A 20,419-nucleotide genomic window follows, 5' to 3' on the forward strand; every position below is an offset into this window, starting at 1 on the left:
AGCATCTGGTGCTGTGCGGTCCACAATAATACGTCAACATGAAATTATTCTGAAAGTCATCTATCCTCAAGTCAGTAGTAACCTTCGTTGCACTGTGATAGAACAGCTAGTGGCACTACTAGATTGGTTTCTGGATGGCTATGTTTCCCAGCTTCAGTCTGTGGGCAGCCCTGAGTATCAGGAACGGTACAGCAGTCTGGAAACAGAATATGTACAGAAAAGGTCGGAACTGCTGTTGCCACTACGTAAGTGCTGTTACTGTTATTCAGAGAGCTACTACTGTGTTACAAGCTTCTTCCCAATGGCTTGCAATCCAACAACAAAAAAATGAAACAGGAACAGCCCCTCCCCTAATATTTAGCTTTCATGGCACAGATTTCTTTGGATTTGTAGCATCAAGTCACAGAGTACAATGCTAAAAGGATGATATTCCCACCTACCAAAACATTTCATTCCTAGCAAGAAATTTTCCCCCTTAAGATTGTTACAATATGGAAAACAAATTGAAAAGCATGATTACAAAATATAGACTGTCACGTTGATAAAATTGTCTCTTACAAGTTTTTAAGCATTCTCCAACTTCCTTTTTAACACACTCCTACCCTGAATCCTAAAACCTCCCCCCCCAGTTGGTACTTTTAAGAAGCAGTTGAAGAGGTAGGGAAAAAGTTTTGTTGAATAGCTGCTGAGATGAACAATCCACGTGCTTGTGCACTCCTCTGAATTCTGGTTTTCAACTTCAGATTATTATTCTGAGTCAGCAGTTTGATGCAGTTGCTGAAAAGGCAAATGTGATTTTGGGCTGCATCAACAGAAGTGATGGTATTGCTTTTCTCTGCTCTGGTTAGACTTCATTGTGTTCAGTTTTGGGCACCACGGTTTAAGAAGGATAGAGACAAGCTGGAACATGTCCAGAGGAGGGCAACGAGATGGTGAGGGGTCTGGAGACCAAGTCCTATGAAGAAAGGTTGGAGCTGGATATGTTTCGCCTGGAAAGGGGATAACTGAGAGGTGATATGATCAGCATCTTTAAATACTGGAAGGGGTGTCATATGGAGTTGTTTTCTATTACCCCAGAAGGTCAGACCAGAACCAATGGGTTGAAATTAGATCAGAAGAGTTTTCAACTAAACATTAGGAAGAACTTCCTGACAGAGCAGTTCCTTGGTGGAGCAGGCTTCCTTGGGAGGTGGTGGGCTCTTCTTTGGAGGGTTTTTTTTTGGTAAATTAATTACTTGTTTGAAAACCAAATAAATATACAATATAAATTCATAGAGCATAGTACATTACTGAAGACCTTTCACAAAGAAGTTGAAGATTACAGAAATATAGATCATATAATGAACATTACAGCTTTTATTTGTAAACAATAAATTGTAAACAATATTTAAATGATACTATAATGTTGCCACAGACAAAGATCATCTATAAGTTTAGGAATTTCCTGTTGGAATGTTAAATATTCAAAGACAGGAAATCATATGAATGCAAAATTAAGAGGGTGCATTTTGAATCTTAAAGTGTCTAATATTGGTAAGTTTTGCCATTATGTAGAACAACTGCTTAAGCAGCAGCTAAAAACAATGATACCCTTTCAGTTGCCAAAGAAGGATGTTTCCTCAAGACACACCCATTTAAGAAAAGGTTTTCTGGAGTTTGATTTATCTGTGTGAGTAATTGTCTTGATTTTGTATAGTATTCCAAAAATGAATGATAATAGGGCAAGACAGCCAACAATGAAGATAGTCTCCAATACCCCTGCACATTCCCCAGCAGTTTGCATGGGAAGGGGTCTTCATATGTGAGCTAGTTCACTAGGAGTCAAATACCAAAGGAAATCAATTTGAAAGACTGTAGTTTCACTTCTGTAATATTGGAGTTGAATGGAGAAGAGTGCCACAGACGTTCTGAAGCTTCCACAGGAAAGGCAAGCCCACAGAAAGGGCCCGTTTGGTGTAGTAGTTAAGTGTGCAGACTCTTATCTGGGAGAACCGGATTTGATTCCCCCTCCTCCACTTGCAGCTGCTGGAATGGCCTTGGATCAGCCATAGCTCTTGTATGAGTTGTCTGTGGAAGGGCAGCTGCTGTAAAAGCTCTCTCAGCCCCACCTACCTCACAGGATGTTTGTTGTGGGGGAGGGGAAGGTAAAGGATATTGTGAGCCGCTCTGAGATTCAGAGTATAGGGCGGGATATAAATCCAACATCATTATCATCATCATCACAAGAATATTATATAGAGAAGATATCATGTGCTTTGTAGATGTGAGGGCTATCATAAGAAGCAGTTCAAATCGTGTAAATGGTTGATTGAAAATAGTATTAATGTTTACATGGGAGCAGAGATGGGACAATCGAAAGTATTGTATCCAGAGGATCATTCCATTTATCTTCATTTCCAGTTCCGACTTGGAGAGCAGTTTTTATTAGGGTTTGTAGAATCTTTTGGGATCAAGTGCCGTGTTCTACTGCAGCAGCCAAGAAGGTCTGAGCGCCTGCTCCGGCTGCAATGCCACTGAGGATGTTCTCCGCAGCTGAGAACGAAACGTCTGGAAGGAAAACTTTCTCCAGTAGAACACGGCACTTGATCCCGAAAGATTCTACAAACCCTAATGATGTTACCAGCCGTGAAAACCTGAAATCTTTGAGAGCAGTTTTTGTTTGGATGTGATGTCTTGAAGAGTCATAAGATTAGCTGTCTTCCATTGTTTGAATGCGTTGTTTAGAAATCCAGGTTGAAAACCACATTTGATTGTGAAGGGTTGAAAAACTCAAAATTGGAGGAAGCAACTTTCCTATAGCAGACCCATCACATAAGTATTGATTGCAGGAAGGTATTCTTAAAGATGTCTTTCGGGTGCTCAGATGGTTTTTGCTATATTTCTTTGGTGCTGAAAGGTAATGAAAGAGCAGACATGTGAATCTAATCTGGGATGGGGGTTGGAAGTAACATTATGTTAGACAATTGAATAGTTATATAGTATTGCTGAAGATCAGGAAGGCCTATGCCTCCCCATTTTGTGTGTCTATATAATGTACAACAACATCCAATTTTGTGCTTTTTATACAACCAAAAAAAGTCCAACAACATGTTTTGCCATTTAAGATGTTGCTTACTAGAGATTCCCAATGGAATAGTCCTGAACAGGAAAATAAATTTAGGTAAAATGAAAGTTTTAATGATGTGTTATCTGTCCATCCATGACAGGGCCATTTAATGTCACCTCAATAAGTCCTTTTGTACCTCTGCTATAAAAATAATAAATAAATAAATCTTGTCATGGTTAAATTTTTGGATGTCTCTTAGGTCTTTAGGTATATTCACCCCCAGATATGGAAGAAAATCATTAACCCACTTATATGAATAGGATCGTTTAAGGACCAGTTCAGTGTGCCACTCAGTGTTAATAAAGCAATAAATTTTGAATGATATATTTGTAGCCCAGAGGCTGTACTAAATATATGAAGAACTTGTTGCAAATTTGGAATAGATGATTCAGGATGAGTTAAGACTAATAGATCATCCATAAATAGTGAAAGTTTATATTCCGTATTTTGAATTCAAATCTCTTGTATTGCCAGATCTCTGTATGGTGTTAGCCAGTGGGTTTGATTGCCAGGGCAAGTTTGGAGATTTTTAAACAGAGGCCATCTGACAGTGCTGATTCTGTGAACTTAGGCTGATCATGAAAAGGAGGGCCGGAAGGATAGCATCAGTTCTTAATTCTCATACCCAGGGAAATACTGTTTGAGCAGTTTTTCTCCAGGCCAGTTTTGCCAGGGATCCTGGAGGGTTTGGGGGAGGGGGTGCCATCTTCTGGGCGTGGAGCAGGTGTTATCGGGGGCATGTGGGGAGAGGTAATTTGTGAATTTCCTGCATTGTGAAGGAGGTTAAACTAGATGACCTAGAGGTCCCTTCCAGTTCTATTATTCTATGATCCTAGTCTGATAAGGATTACTTTTAACAGCAGATGAGAGTTTATTCATGTCTGCCTGCTTTTCCTTGCAGACCCAGTTCTCCCCACTCCCTCCGTTGGATTGCCAACTCCTGGAGGGAGCTATTCCACTTCCTGCCACTAGGGTGCGCTGCCACCACCTGCTCAATTTGGAGGTCCTGACTGAGAGGAACAGGCTTCTTCATCCCCCTTTCCAGTTCTGAGGTCTGGCCTCAAGATCCTCTGCTACCCAACCCCTGGTTACCACAGAGGCCAAAGTTATCCTTTGGGGGGCTCCTTGAGGATTGGTACCCACATCTTGGCTTCTTGCCCTCTTCCTTCCCAGGGCTCTCCTCTTAATGTAGCATGCTCTAAGGCGATTGGAGACCCATGTGGCCCAGAGAACGCTGCCAGAATCAAAAAATAATATTTATTGAAAAGAACAAGTCTACATGTACATCTTTAACCCAGCACCAGATCAGCAAAATGAAAACAAAAGAAACTTGGAGTAAATGCAGTCCTCTTTTCCCTCCTCTAACACATACTTCTAGCTAGTTGTTTCAAGCAGAGTAGGCATAAGAAGTCTTAAAAAGTTGAAAGTTTGGTCTGTAACCCTTACATTACTGAGAGATCGGCAGCTTCCCAACAGGCTGCCTGGTCTCAAAATGGATGTCATGTAGCACAGCCCAGCAAGAGATCTGCTTTCTTTGAGGGCCCAGCACTCTCCACCCCTCTTTCTTCTTAGCAGGGAATATTTTCTCAACTCTCCTTCCCGCGCAGGAACTGGTCATCTTTTTCCTAGAGCACTCTAGGGAGGGGAAAAAAGCCCCAGAGCACATCTGGAACTTCCTGTTTCTGTCTTGCCTCTCTAGCAAATTACTCCCTCCTCTGTGGTTAAAAAGGGGAGGGGGGAGAGAGAGCAGTCTGCTGTAAGTGAGCTCTAAGCTGACTCCCTCCCACAGAAAAAAACAGCCCTTTTTAAAAAGTAAGTTCCAACAAGGAAGGCATTTTGTCACAATGTGTAATCCTACTTTACCTCCACTGTGCATTTTGCATTCTAGCACAGGAGTTTTATATTTCAAAAAGATTTTGGTGGAATTAGCCCAATATTGCCTTATTTTTTTGCAGATGGAAGACTTCAGCTATCTTCAGATGTATGTAGAGGGTGCATGGGATCTCTGGCTTTGTGTTCAACTCAACATCTGCAGTGAGTCCCTGTATGCACTTAAATGCATTTGCATAGGTTCCTCAATGCAGTGAGGATCATCCTTTGTAAGGAAGTACCTTTGCATGTGCACATGTATGCATGAAGGACCTCACTGCAGATGTTTGTCTAGCCACATGAATACTGGGGTCACCTGGTGGAATTGAGTCCCTTGCAGACAGATATGAGATTCAGAGTGAAGGGTGGGGTATAAATCTAATATCATCATCATGTTCTACACTGGATTTTAAGATGAGAAAATGCAAACCTCTTTTGTGCTTGTATGGGATCTGAACTTCTCTCAAAACAATTTTTCTGTATCATAAAAAGCCTGTTGCTCAAATATTTGTTGTGACCACATATATTGTGATTCTAGGTGCACAAGAATATAATTGTGCAAGATGGAACCTGTGAGAACTTTGAGGAAGGCACCTGCTAATTCCCTTCTCTCATTCTCCCTGGAGGGGAATGGGGCTTAGAGCTGAAAGTGCATTGTGCTCTTACTTCCACTGCCTCTCCTGCACCCAGCTGATGGAGGAATTGAAGCTTTCAACTGCATGCCTTTGACCACCATCAGCCAGTTGGTGGTGACTGGAGAATTAGGAGTGCAGTGGAAAGTGCACTGGATGTTATTGTTCAAGTTCACATGCCTAGGAGTAGAAGGCTTGAAGTAGAAGACCCACCCTGGGTACTTTCTTTTCAGTCTCTTCTGCTGTTCCCCACTTTCTCTCAGCAGTGCTGCATCTTCCTTCACCTACCCTGCAGCCACTCTCCTCTCCATCACTGCTGCTTTGCCTCATTCAGCCCATCCCCACAGTCTAAGAATCCCTCACCTGCTGTTGCTTTCTCCCTCTCTTCTCAGTCATCATTTTTTCCCCACATGCTCAGCTGTAATGCTGACCAGGAGCTTGCAGGATCTTGATCAGCATTTTTTTTTTTATTTGCTTGAGTGGCAAGATCTGCACAAGTACAGACATTGCTTCTTTTCTTTGGGTTTTTAAAAATGTTTTCAAATTTTTCTGCAAACATGGGTTTTTCCTCAGGTTTGTAGAAAAATCCTCCATCTGTAAATGGCCCCATGATCCACTATCTGGGAGCCATGCTCAGGATTAGGTATAAAGCTAAATAACAGAGGCACCTATTCATTAGAGCTTATGTAGTTGAACCTGAAAAGCAACATAAGTGCCCATGCTATTTGGTGAACATTCTGGACTGATCTCCATAAAGGCACTGGCATTTCTTCCTCTCTTCAGCACCCACAACTGAAAGCATAAAGCATGGGGAATATTCATGTGTCTTTTTAAATAAAATGTCAGATGCTGACAAGGCTCTCTCTGCTAGCAGTGGTCTGGCCAGCCAGTTTGTAAACCTTTTAAAATGTCTTCAATTCTTCTTTCCTTTCTTTGGCTCTATAGTGCAGATCTCCTAACACATTGATGTGAATGGGATATCATATTGCTCATAATGTTATGTGCGCAAGAACAAATCTGTCTTGCTTTTTAATTGCCTACAAATTGCTAGCAGTCTTTACTGCTTAAGGTGGCAACAAAATATAGGCCTGCTATTCTGAATTAAATAAGAAGAGCCTGTTAAGATAAAATCTTCTGAGACTTTGGTAAATCTATATAACTAGTCACTGCATCCTGATCAACTGGTTCAAATGTGTGGTATCCAGAGCTAGACTGCCCCACTATCCACATTTGTGCACACATCTGATAGGTTTGAGGTAGATTAAATATCAGTGATCTGTATACGTTTTGGGTTTTTTTTAAAAAACCCTTCACGTTCTTTTTGTCATGATGTGAATGTTTATCATCTGTACTGAGGCATATCATCAAGATGAATGTGTTTTTATTCTGAGTATTTGCTTTTTTTTTCAGTTTCCCTAGGACAGCACCAGTTAGCTGCGTTTCTGGCAGAAAAATATTGTGATTTTGATTCTTTGATACAAATATGTGAGCTGACTGATAACCAGACCAGACTACAAAGATACATAACTCAATTTGCTGATCAGGTATTCTGTCTCAGTTTTACCCCATTCTTCTTCCAAGGAGTTCAGAACAGTATACATAGTCTCCGCCCACTGCAGCTTTACAGCTCCCTAGAAAGTTTGATTGCTGAGTAGGAATTTCAGCTTTGGTCTCTCTAGTCCAGAGATGGCCAAACTTGATTAACATAAGAGCCACATAGGATAAATGTCAGGTGTTTGAGAGCCGGAAGGAAGGAAAATAGATGGGGAGGGAGAGGTGGAAAGAAAGCAACTTTAACTTTAAATGCATTCTGCAAACTGCTGACTGACTTGGACAAGTGATTTAAAGGGTTGAATGCCTTCTCCAAACCAGCCAATGGGACAGTGAGGGATTTGAGAGCCACACAATGTGTGTGAAAGAGCCACATATGGCTCCCAAGCTGCAGTTTGGCCACTCTTGCTCTAGTCAAAGTCCAGCGCTCTTGCCACTATACATGCTTGCGCTGAAAGCAATAGGCTATTACTGGGTTTCTTTGGATTGCACATAACATTTCTGGTAAGTAGCCTTGTGTCACCAACTGAAGAACAGGTGGGAGTTGTATGCTATAAAGCAAGGGTGTCAAGCATGCGGCCTGGGGGCCAAATCAGGCCCTAGAGGGCTCCTATCAGACCCCCGCGCAACTGGCTGTCAACTGCTTTCCTTCTCCCTCTCTCTTGCTTCCTTCTGCATCACAGCTTGCTTTGCCAGGCTTGCTCAATCGCACAGGAGCTAAAGAGCAAAACCTCTATTTTCTCCATTGGCTGAGGCTCCTCCCTTGGGGAGGAATAGCTTGCTTTGGCAGGCTCTCTCAATTTCACAGCAGAGCTACTGAGCCAAGCCTCTCTTCCTTCTCTTGGCTGACGCCTCCACCTGGTCCCCTGGGGAAGGAAGGAAAGAGCCAGAGCTTCCTTTTCTCAGTTCCCTAAATCACACAGGAAAGATACAAAGAAAGCACCTTTAAGACTTTGTTTGTCTGTGTCTTTTATAAAGTTTATATCTCCATTATCTGGCATTACATTTTATGACACATGGCCTGGCTCGACAAGGTCTCATTTATGTCAGATCTGGCCCTTATAACAAATGAGTTCGACACCCTTGGTCTAGTATTACCTTCTGAAACTGACCAGAATACAGCCACCAGTGTGGAGCTTCTTATTCAAGCTAGAAGAATCTAGAGGGATACCATGGCTGTTAGTGCTTTTTTTTTAAAAAAAAAGTGCCTACACTCAAAAAAGTTTGTTTCAAAACCATGTTGATAGCTTCACTGAAATGAATCCTGTTGATCAATTTAATCAAGAAATGACTGAAGTTGTGCAGTCACCATCTGTTTGAACAGCATACACCAAAGGAGAACATTAAGATTGTTTACTAGTTTGTTTCTAAACAGAATCTGAAGTCCGCATTCTACATGTAAAGCCTTACACTGTCTGGTATTGGGATATCTGAAGGATGTTCTCCCAAAGGAAGGAAAACTGATGAATGGGGAAAGATTGTCGTCTTGTGTCTCCTGAAGCAATTAATTATAAGCTGTGGTGGAGGCCGTAGGGATGCTGTGCTTTGGGAACAATGCCAACACCTCATGTTGGGAAGAATTCAGTTTTTAAAACAAATTTTACGAACGCAAAAATCTATATAAAATACACCACTACAATTATATATATCACATAGAGTTGCATAAGCATGAACATCTACCATATCTAATTCTTACATACACTACAATACTACAGTAATTTATTTATTAGAATTGTAAATCAGAGCTTACTTGTTTGCATATGATTCATTGTTATATGTTCTAAATTTTTGCTTTTATTTACTTTTAATCGATTTTTTCTTCATTGTTTCATTTCTAACATTTAATTAGAAATTGCATATTGCCTGACTCTTAGTTATTCTCCGCTTTAACAATTTGGTCCTGATTTTCAGCTTTATAATTAAAGAATTCATTCAATTTTTCTTGTAATTCTGCAGTCTGTCTATTATGTAAATAAGATGCTGGTTTTGCCATTGTCGCATAATCAGTTAATTTATTCTTCCATTCCATCAGTTCTGGACATTTTTCCACTTTCCATTTAGTTGCAAATGTCACCCTTGCCTCCATTACCATATATTTGAATAAACTGTGTTTTCTTGTAATGTTACTTGGTAAAATGTTTAATAACATATTTTTAGAATCCAGCACAAACTTAAGTTTAAATATCTTTTGTATTTCTTCATCAACCTTTATCCAATATTGACTTAATTTCTTACATGTCCACCACATATGATAAAATGTTGCATCTGTTCTCTGACATTATAACCCTTATTAGTTTTTGCAATTTCATTAGGTGTAATATTCTTCCTTAATATTTGAGATTCAGTAAATTTAATTTCTTTCCTCCAAAATGTACATCCATTTGATCATACAGTCTTTCACTTGCTCTGTTTCTGTTTCATATTGCAATAGCATTTTATAGATTTTTCCTAATAATGTTTCAGGGCTCCTGTAATTAATTGTTCATAGGCCATTTTCTCTCTTAAGCATCCTCCTTTTGCTGTTTGTTCTTTATATTTGGATACCATTTGATAATGTATCAGCCACTGGATGTTCTTTCCCTCAATGTGAACTTTTTGCCAGGATTTAATTTTCCCTTGTCTTGTCATATAGTTATATGATCAGGTATTTTTTCTGGTGCTACTGTCACAATAAGCATAAATTGGAGATGCTAGTGGTGAAGTGGGAGAGCTTACTCTAATTTGCAACTCAGCCTGAATTGAGACTGACTACTCTTCAGTGTGTTCTGTTTTCTTTCAATAAACTTTTGAAGACGAACAGTAGCAAGAACTGAACAAGTAGAAATAACCCATTAATTCATGCCTCATGACATATTTAGCTGTACTTCCTATAAGCTGTTGATGGGAAAGATTGGGGAAGGATAAAAAGGGCTCAATCCCTATGAATTTTTGCAACTTCTGCTGTTGAATTTATGCCACAGAATTTATTTTTTGCATTTTTATTCCAAAATCGTGGTGATTTTTATTCTCTGTGTAAAAAATCACCCACAATCAGAGATAAGAGATGTTATAAAGAATGAATCCTTTATGCTATATGTGCTGGCTACTTTGGGTCCTCTACAGCTGAGTTATTACATACCACTCTTAGTTTGCTAGAAGCAATAGTTTTTGCAGTACGATAGAGTGCTGTGTCCCTGTTCATGTGAAAATATATATTTTTAAAAAGCTGTAATTAACTGTACTTAAATGATAACCTTGTTTGAAGCACATGGTAGCACTTTTAGGAAGGTCTCCAATAACCACAATATTGAAAGTTGTCCCATGGATGTGAGGGGATTCTTCTTTAGAAACTTTATTTTTAGCACCAATCAGTTTTGCAGTTGGCCGAGTTCTGTGAAACAAGTGCTTATGTAATTGTAATTTTTTTAGAATTTTTCAGATTTCCTCTTCCGTTGGTATTTGGAGAAGGGAAAACGAGGAAAGCTGCTATCGCAGCCCATTGCTCAGCAAGGTCAGCTGGCCAACTTCTTACAAGCTCACGAGCATCTCAGTTGGCTACATGACATTAACAGCCATGATCTGGAGAAGGTATGTTTTTCTAGTTATAATTATGACAAATAACAGCCCTTTCCTTGGTAGAGACCCTCTGGAATTTCATTTGTAACACTTCTTTATCTTACAGAGTCTGCAGTGAGAAAAAGACAGCTGTAGTTGTTCAGACCAGTTGTCATTTGTTTTGATTGTTCTTGTCACCACCCTTGATGTAACAAGAATAAATTAGACTGTAAGAACAGCGCTCCACACAAAATAACTTTATGATGTATACATATAGTATGCAGTTCTCAGGCACACCCTTGTGCCTGATGGTCATTAGCCAGCTCTTTAATGTCATACTTGCTTCTAGTTTAAGGTGGCCGCTTTTTAAAAGACCTGCAGGAGAAAGCTAAGCTCTGGGTTGAGTGGGATGAAACAACTATCCTCTACTTGATATAAAAAACAATTGCAGATGAAGATAAAGGATTTCCAGAAATCCCAAGTGCCCCAAAGTTCTGAATATCTCCCAAGCTCTTTAGCTTACTCTCTTGGAGGTTGAATGATCCCTTTTCAGAATAATTGATCTGTTAAAAATGACTCCGAAGTACAGTTGTTCATGAATACATTAGCTGCATTTGAGTACAGGACTGAGACTGGGTATTCTGTGACCTCTTCTGAGGATCTGTCAGTATCGTATTGGTCCAGGAAACTGATACAGAAAAGATGCAAAGCTCTGAAACTTAATTTGCTATTACCAAGTTCTTAATTACATGCTGGACAGGGTGATGTGTTTAACTAGAAAATATCAATACATTTAACAAATACTGTAGTGAATAAACTTCTGTATTAATTTCCAAATCTGCAAGAGCCAACTGCAATTTTAGCAGAACCCTTTTCCTCCTGATCCTTTTAATTATGGGATTTATTGAATTGGCTCCAGCAGTCCATCAGCAGAAAGTATTGATAGTCTTGGATCTTCCCTTCTGCCCCCTTCTCCCAGCAGCCATCTCAGAACCTAAGAAAGTTGATTCCCAGGATTGCAAGTTCTCTGTGGAGTAATAGGCACATGAGTCAGTGGGTGGTAAAGGGGAAGCAGAAGGGAGGGGCAGCAGAACTGCCTTTCCTGCCGTTATTGATGGACCTGCCTCTACAATTTGCAGAGCTCTGATGACAAGAAAAGGGAAGGGATTTCTCATTACAGCCCACCAACCTGTGGGGGAGTTTGTTTTTTTTTACTTCGCACAGATCCTCTGATCCAGGCAATCAACTTTCCTAGAGTCAGAAATGGCTGCTGGAAGGCAGGAAAAAACAGGAAAGATTTGTGAAGACTTGCTTGAACAGGGGTTGCTGTCTCCCACCTATTATTTGTTATTTTTTAATTCATTTTTCTTAATGTTTTGGTAGTTTACAACATTAGAAAGTTGATTCAAATGCTTTAGGGATCTTTTAAAAATTCAGTAGATGTAATTACTTGAAAGTAACCATGCTTTTCTGAAATGCTCACATACCTCAGTTCAGGGGCAGCACTGGGGGGTTTGCTGCCCCAAGCTTCCTCCCCACCCCAATTCCATGGGGGGTCTTTAAAAGGGGGGAGGTGGGGCTGCTTCTGCCACCTCCCTGCTAGGCGGAGAAGCGGCAGAAACAGCTGATTCACTTCCCCCCTTCCATTTAAAGACCCTCACTGATCAGCTGATCAGCGGGAATATTTAAATGGTGGGGAGGAGGTCCCCGTGGTGCCAGCTCTTTCCTCTGCCTAAGTCGGCTAGGGAAAAGAAGCAGTGCAGGGCCTCTGCCTTGCTCTTAGCCTGCCTTCCCTTGCAGAGGAGGCAACCTGGAAGTGAGGCTGAGCCAGCTCTTTCCTCCGCCCAAGTCTCAGGTGGGTAAAGAGGTGGCACTGGGTCCCTGCCTGGCTGTTGGGCTGCCTTCCCACGCAGGGGAGGCAGCCTTGGGAGCAAGGCTGAGGTAGCTCTTTCCTCTGGCCAGGTTTCAGGTGGGGGAAAGAGGGTGCTGGGCCTCTGCCTGGCTTTAAGGCTGCATTCCCTCACAGGCCGAGCTGCCTGTTTCCCCCGCCTGAATCTCGGGTGGGGGAAAGTGGCAGTGCAGGGCCTCTGCCTCATTCTCAGGCTGCCTTCGCTCACAGGGGAGACAGACTGGGAGTGAGGCCGAGCCGCCTTGTTCCTCCGCCTGGGTCTTGGGCGAAAGAGGTGGCGCTGCACTGGCTAGCAAGTGGGGAGGGGCGCCTAGTGGTGCCCCATAGGCCATGCGGCATGTAGACAGGCTCCTACATGGCGTACTCCAAGCTGGCCATGCCTCAGTTCCTGTCTTGATTTGTGACTTTCAAGCTCCATGTTGTAATCTGTGTCGTACTTTATAATGAACAGTCCAGCTGCCTCTGGATTATATTCTTTTGAAGCATTTTATATAATTATTAGTATAGAATAGGAAGAAAAGTATTTTCTTACTTAGTCTCAGATTTGAAGATAAAGTTTATAAAACGGCATAATATATAACTACAGAGTAAGAATTTTAAATTATTTATTTAGATCTCTATATTATTGCGGTTTTGGTCTATTTACCCATATATTCAGCCTTTCAGTTTTTTCCCCCCCAATGTTAGGCTCACCGAACTCTGCAGAAGTTAGCAAATACAGAAACACGGTACTTTGCGAGGAAGAAAACTTTGCTTGGCTTGAGTAAGCTAGCTGTGTTGGCTTCTGACATATCAGATGTGATAGCAAATGAAAAAATTGAAGGTAATTTTTAAAAGATGAATTTTTTTTTGCATGTATGGTGGAATTCTCCTTTTTAGTTACATCTAGCATCTTACCAGCTTTATAGTTGTCAAGTAGCAGTGGAAAATGGACACCAGTGGCAAGGTTTGCATTATAAAGCAATCTGGCAGTTCCTCACTGCTCTTTTCCCACTACCGAGGAGAAGAGATTGGATTTATACCCCACCCTTCACATGGAGTTTCAGAGTAGTTTACAATCTCCTTTCCCTTGCTCGCCCCACGACAGACACCCTGTGAAGTAAGGGGGGCTGAGAGAGCTCTTTCAGGAACTGCTCTTGAGAGGACACCTTTGAGAAAAGTTATGACTGACCCAAGCCCATACAATCAGCTGCATATGGAGGAGTAGGGAATCAAACCCAGTTCTTCTAGATTAGAGTCGGCACTCTTAACCAGTACAGCAAATTTGCTTTAAAAACAAATGTCAAATGGAGAGACAAAGCTTTCCCAGTGATTCAACAGTGGCAAAACACAGTTTGCTTTTATATAAGGTAAGATAAGATTACACACAGTTCCCTAATCCTGGATTTACTAAAATGCCAACAAAAAATTCAAACACTTTGGTATCCAGGGGCAGACTATCTAGCGAAGCAAAATGTCATTCCTAAAAATCCATGTTATTGAGATTTATTATTTTTCTGATGTTTTCTGCTGCTTTTGTTATATACTGTTGTACATCCTTTTGATATGATTATCACTGCATATCTATGTAGCAATGATACTTTTAGCATACTTGATCCCTTACTTTAATTTACACTTCACCCTTGATGTAACTTTGATTTACTTAACAAAGTTATTTGCATCATTTTTTAAAAAAAGTCTGTTTTTAATGACGATCCCTTAAGATGCTGTTATCTACTTTGTAGTAATATTTGAGTTGAGGGTATTTATTGCCTGTGAGCCCTCTAAATTGATGTACATAGTCTCGAGGCTGGCATCGGCTGGGATAAGGTGATTCACAAATCTAAATAACAACAACAAAAATCAAGATAATATTTTTTTTAAAAAAATGTTCATGGACTACTTTAATATAGTATGCGATGAGACTGAGCCAAGAAAATCTAGACCATTTTGTATTGGAATTGGAATTTTGTGTATTTTAGTTTAACCATTTTTTAAACAAGGGTTTACAGGGACAAACTTGCATATTATATAGGAAGCATGTGTTTAGAAAGGCCACACACTAATGTTTAATCTCATAGAATTTAAAGTGAACGTCATTGCAGAGATAGGAGGGGGAAATAGAGTATCAAATTATGGTCTTAACTATTGGTAGGCACATGACAATTGCTGGAAGTTGTAGTTTAAAGGTCCTACTGAATACATGGCCAAAATGTGTTACTCACCACTGTAAAAGCAGCTATCAGTGAGGCCCCTTAAATTCTATACTTGGACTACAGAACTGACAATCTCTGGAACAAATGAAACCCTTGAGAGATGCCTACTAGTTTCCAGAAAGTGTGACTGTAGAATGTGAGGCAGAAATGGGGTGGGAGGAGTGTTGATGTAGTAGCTCACTACCTGCTGTCTACTACTTCTCAGGCATCCCCTGCAGTAAGGATAGTTGCTGACAAGGGTTCTGTCCTGTTTTGTTCTTTTTCAGGGTTTTGCTAGTAAATACGAACTATCCTTCCTTGCAAAGTCTCTTAAATGTTTAATTGAAGATGAATTGTTTCATCACACTTCGTCACATCTTACTGTCACACAAAAATAAATGGAAGAGATTTAAAGAAGCTATTGCTTTGAGGGGAACCACTTTGCGCATTGATAGATGGTTATAAAGGGCACTTTTCTACAAAATTAGTGACTGTTAGGTGGGTACGAAGGAAAGGGTGCTAGGTTAGACTTGGTTCATACATACTTTGCTTTATCACACAGAAGCTCTGGTGTTTCTCCCTAACTCATTGTGGACCATTCTTCAGTTAAGAGATTCTGTGGACCATTCTTCCTTTAGTTCAGTTTACTCAAACTACACTTATTTTATGGATAGGCAGTCTGACTATAGGTATTTTCTTTGTTCCAAATAAAATATACCAATATCTTTCTGAACTGTTGAGGCTTGTTGAGAGAGGCTTTTGGGGAGCATGAAACTCACACACAAATTAAACTAATAAAAACTTTGGAAAACATTATTTTACTCACACTCACTTTTATTCTGTAATGAAAATAATGTGCATCATTCTTTGTCTTACAAGAAATGACAGAACAAGAGTGCTTTCTGCTGTACCAGGATACTCTACCTGAACAGTTGTTGGCTGAGAGAGAATTAAACCTTAACGAAATGCCTGTCTTAAGTGCTCCACAGCTGATAGAGGTATGTAGTGCTGTCTTGACAGTGGGCTGAAGTCTCCACTTTATTTAAGGAACTGGATCTTCAATTTGTTTTTGTGTGTCAGACTAACATATTAGATTGCTGGTCTGAAATACTTTGAAGAACGGTATTTCTGTATGGAAACTGGTCATATTAGAGCTCTTTTCTCTGTGTGTTACGTTGCTCCCTTTCCCCCCTAGATTCCTTATGCCTTTCTTGAAGCAATTATTAAGTAGTGACAGTTATACCTCCTCCCTACAGATATGGCATTTTTAAAAATTCAGTGGGCAAGATGGGTAGGGATCCAATTCAGCTGAATGCTCATGTAGCCCCAGACATGCTTTACAGTACTAATACTGTTGATAGCAACTCTAAATTAAAAAGATGGTGCTTCTTGTACTTCAGCATTGTATTGAAGTGAGTGAGCTGTAGGGGCTGAAGTGTAGTTAGCTAGATAAAGGTACTACAAATGTAGGAACACCTTTCTCTTTTTTTTTCACCATTCTCGAGGCAAAAAGAAGATCTAGGTTATTGCTGTTTGGGTATAGCAAGAGCACTGAATAACTGTGAGTAGGGTGGGAAGAGTTTCTGTAACCACCTTTGCTAAAAATCAAGACACTTTTCTGCTCTCTCTTGCATTACTGAGAAATCTGTATCTGATTTTTCAGGCCCCACATCAAATCTCTCACAGCAGCATGCTGGTATCCCGTTTACCAAAAAGGCAAAAGGTAGTTGTAAACTAAACAGAAATGCATGGTAGTGTAGAAATTTTTTTAACAGAGCAGAATGGCAACAAAAACAGAGTACTGTATTCTTTTATTTATATTCCACCTTTCTCCCCAGTGAGGGAGACCCAAAGACCTTTACATTGTTCTCCTCATTTCCATTTTACCCTCACAACAACCCTGTAAGGCAGGATAGGCTAAGAGTGTGGACTGGTCCAAGGTAGTCACCCAGTAAACTTCAATGATAGACAAAGATTAGAATCTGGGTTTCCCAGATCCTAATCTGACACTTCACCCACTACTCCACGCTGGCTGTCATAGAAAGACCTGCTACTTAAGAATTTTCCAGACATTGGTACAATTGCCTTTTGGTTTTAATTGCTCTTGGGAAGTTACTTAATCTTTCAGTCAGCAGTTGTGAATGGTAATACAATAATAATAACTAGATGTTAATTTTCAGTTTACAATCTAAACTGAAGGCATATTGTGTAAAAGTCCATGTTATATTGTTGGTCTCAGTTGGAAAATAAACATATTCAGGTATTAAGTAGAAAAGGTTGTATGGAGCTAGAAAAGGTTGCTAGAACTTTATCTAGTTTAGAGACACTGTAGATTATTATTAGGTCTTCACCAGTATGCAAATAAAGCTAATTTCTATAATGGAGTATTTATTTGTGGAACTATGTTCCTAGCACAATAGACTGGGAATGCTGCAGCCTTAAATGGTATACAGATTTGAAGCCTATCATATAGCAGCCTTACATCAGTGCAGTCTTTCCATTGTAATATGGGTGGAATGCATTTCTAAACCTTGACTCTGTCTCTCTCTCTCCCTTACTATAAAAATACCTGCTGCTGAATCAAGGCATATTTCCCTGAAAAGGTCATTTGTTGGAATACAGGGTGGACTTCCCACACTGAGTTCTTCACAAGATCAGTTACACTTCTCTGGAGACTTAAAATAATGTTTGTATTTCACTCTTTATACTCTAGCTGTACATATGTGATGAGAACAGGAGGGCTAATGAATTCGACTTCAAGAAGGCACTTGATCTACTTGAATATATTGATGAGGTATGAGAATGATCAGAGGTCAGTGAAACATTGTAAGGAATAATAGATTTTACCCTCTGTATACAAGAAGATACTTTAAGTTGTTAGTCCTTTTGGCAGCTAATGTGGACTTGCTGTTGCTGGCTGTCTTTTTATAGGATCAAGCCTTTCAGAACAAAACATATCAGTGTTCTAACCATGGCACAATTTTTTAAAGGGTTAGAAGGCTGATTGTCTTTTGAAGGTTGATTATTAGAATAGCTTTCAAATAACTGCATAGAATCATGAATAAAAATAGTCAGGTGATGCTCCTTAAGAAAATCTTTACAAATTTCACTAAACACCCATTTTAAAGGTGAATTTACAGTTTTGCATGATTGTTTCATCCCCCCCCCCAAAAAAAAAACAACAACTGTAATCTCTTTTGTCCATAACCCTTGGCATCATCTCATTTTGTCAAGCTCTTTCATTTGCTTATTTCCTCTGTTCTTGGCATTGTTCCTTCCCATCATTACTGTCTAAAGTAGTCGCTGCTTTGTCATCTTCTGCTATTTCTCTTGCCTTCCATTATTTGGATATCTGTTTAAACTATCTTGATTGCCTTTTGATAGAATAACATAATTTTTCTCCTTTTGCATTTACTAGCATTTTTCAAAAATTTGAACCATCTGGGCTCCATATCTCTTAGCTGCCTCCTTTTTCATCTTCCATTCTCCATCCCACATGAATTTCTTCTGGAGCACACCTGTAAAACTGAAACCTGTTCCCTATTTTCAGTAATATAGTTTATAGCTTAGACGAGCTATCAAATTTGCAGCAAATCACACTTTTCCTCTGAAATATCAAATGTAAGATTTTTTTCTCCATTTTAAATGAAGGATGAGCAAGTGGATATAAATGATCTGAAACTGAAGATACTTAGCAAGGCTCTCCTGAGAGACAAGTAAGTAAACAAAATTATTTGTGTTAAATGTTGTACTGTCTTCTAATTTCTGATGTCTGATTGACTATTCAGATGATACAAAAAAGGATATACTATTTAGAATAATGTATGGTATTAGGGATGGACATGAACTGGGAAAAAGCGGTGTGGTTCATGGTGTGCCCAGTTTGCGAGCCACAGACAAACTGCAGTGCCTGCTTTTAATTTTTTTAATTAAACACTTATTCCATGTTCTGAAGAGGGTCAGTATTTGCAAGTGCAGTGTCTTTCCTTTTCTGAATCGTAGACAGATTAGGGCACAGGTTCTATTGTGAACAGTACTCCTCTTTGTTAATTGAACAGAGATTAGCATTCAAAACTAGTATTTAAATTCTAAATATAATTCTGTTAGAGTTTGATATCTGTTTTGCAGGCCGGGTATTGTTAGAAATTGATCTTTATTCAAGTAGCGTATTTAAGCATTTCACTGTGTTTGCCCATCGAAGAACCTTTAGATTAAGAAGCATAATCATGTTCTTGTGAATGCCAAGTCCACTTTAAAGTAGTACATTTGTATTCTCTGTCCTACCTGTCCTGTAGGAGTGAGCATAACTCTTATATTTCCAAGTTTTATCTCTGTCTATGGTACTGAATTCTTGGGTAGCAATTGGATGCTCATGGGGGCATCCTTAATGACTTCCTAACATGGTAGCAGATTGTTTCCTTCATTCTGTTCACTACCACCATTTCAGCAGGAATGAATGGAAAGTATGGTAGATATACAAGAAATACATACAATAAGCATCATAGGAAATTTTCTCATCACCTTGGGTCTCATCACATCAGGTTTAGTACCTTATCAAAAGGTTTGGAAAATAGTTTTATGGGGGGAGGGGTTGTTTTTAAATCTTTTTTATTATTTAGGGAAGGGCTACACCTTTCTTACAGTGCAGTCTTGTGCATAGTAACTGTGCTGTGGCCAGGGATATTACTGTTGTTATGACTAATAATATTTATTCACACCATACTGGAACTCAAGAGTATGATTTCAGATTTCTCTTTCAACAGATGCACCTTGGCAGTCTGAGAGTTCAGTTAACCTCTTAGCCAGACAATTAACTACCTACATATAAGGGTGCATTAATGTTTGCCCTGGTGCCCACATATGTAATACTGTGAACAATAAACCAGAAGCTTTAAAAGGTATTTCCATGTCCTTTGGTGTCAATGTTGATTGTGCCTACCAGTGTTGCTATTTGGCTGGTATTGATTTCTGTAGCACAGGCTCCCGGGAACTTGACTGGTAATATTGTTGAAGGAGCCAGGCTAGTGCCAACGTTTCCATGTTTCTTTTCAGCAGAGCCTAGACTGCATTGTAATAGTTGTAGTGAAGCGCATATCCACAACATTGAGATGTGCTTCTAGTAACTTTTTCAATTTGAATTTTTATAATATACAGCATACCTTTTAACAATATTGCTTTGACATTTCTGAACTTCAGTGATCAGTACTAGTTAAATGTGCAAGACAATTGCAAATAATTGAGCTAAAAAAGTACACAGGAAAAAACGCATTGGAAATTTTAGTTTAGTAATGTTATTTCAAATGCAGCAGGCTACTTTATCGCTTTTATTTTTTGATTACAGTTGGTCTAGTTCAGAAGGCAAATATGATCCAATTGATGCCTCTAAAGACAGCATATTTGTAAAAATACTACAAAAGCTGCTGAAAGAAGGTATATTGTTTTGCTGTATTAAAAATATCTGTAAATCTTCTTATATATATGTATAACACCTGTGTTATTAAAGGAGCAGGAAAAAATAGCATTTGCAACAAAGATACAAATACATTACTGTCAAAATTGAAGTGAGAATTTATTTGCAAAGGGCCAAAGGAAGTTGCCTTTTTTATTTTGAAAATTAAAACTTAATCCCACTGTAAAGATGGTA

At 39.5% G+C, this 20,419-nt stretch overlaps 1 protein-coding gene across 1 annotated transcript in view; it reads left to right on the forward strand.

Annotated features, from left to right (window-relative positions):
- Positions 1-20,419, forward strand: part of NUP133 (nucleoporin 133) — a 37,719-nt gene that overhangs the window by 16,795 nt on the left and 505 nt on the right. The window contains exons 18-25 of the mRNA XM_060242874.1: positions 3-245; positions 7,018-7,151; positions 10,567-10,725; positions 13,289-13,424; positions 15,655-15,773; positions 17,489-17,569; positions 18,427-18,491; positions 20,117-20,205. Coding sequence (XP_060098857.1) covers positions 3-245; positions 7,018-7,151; positions 10,567-10,725; positions 13,289-13,424; positions 15,655-15,773; positions 17,489-17,569; positions 18,427-18,491; positions 20,117-20,205 — 1,026 coding nt within the window. The remainder of the gene's footprint in view (positions 1-2; positions 246-7,017; positions 7,152-10,566; positions 10,726-13,288; positions 13,425-15,654; positions 15,774-17,488; positions 17,570-18,426; positions 18,492-20,116; positions 20,206-20,419) is intronic.

The sequence above is a fragment of the Heteronotia binoei genome, chromosome 1 (assembly GCF_032191835.1).
Source record: "Heteronotia binoei isolate CCM8104 ecotype False Entrance Well chromosome 1, APGP_CSIRO_Hbin_v1, whole genome shotgun sequence".
NCBI classification, from domain to species: Eukaryota; Metazoa; Chordata; class Lepidosauria; order Squamata; family Gekkonidae; genus Heteronotia; species Heteronotia binoei.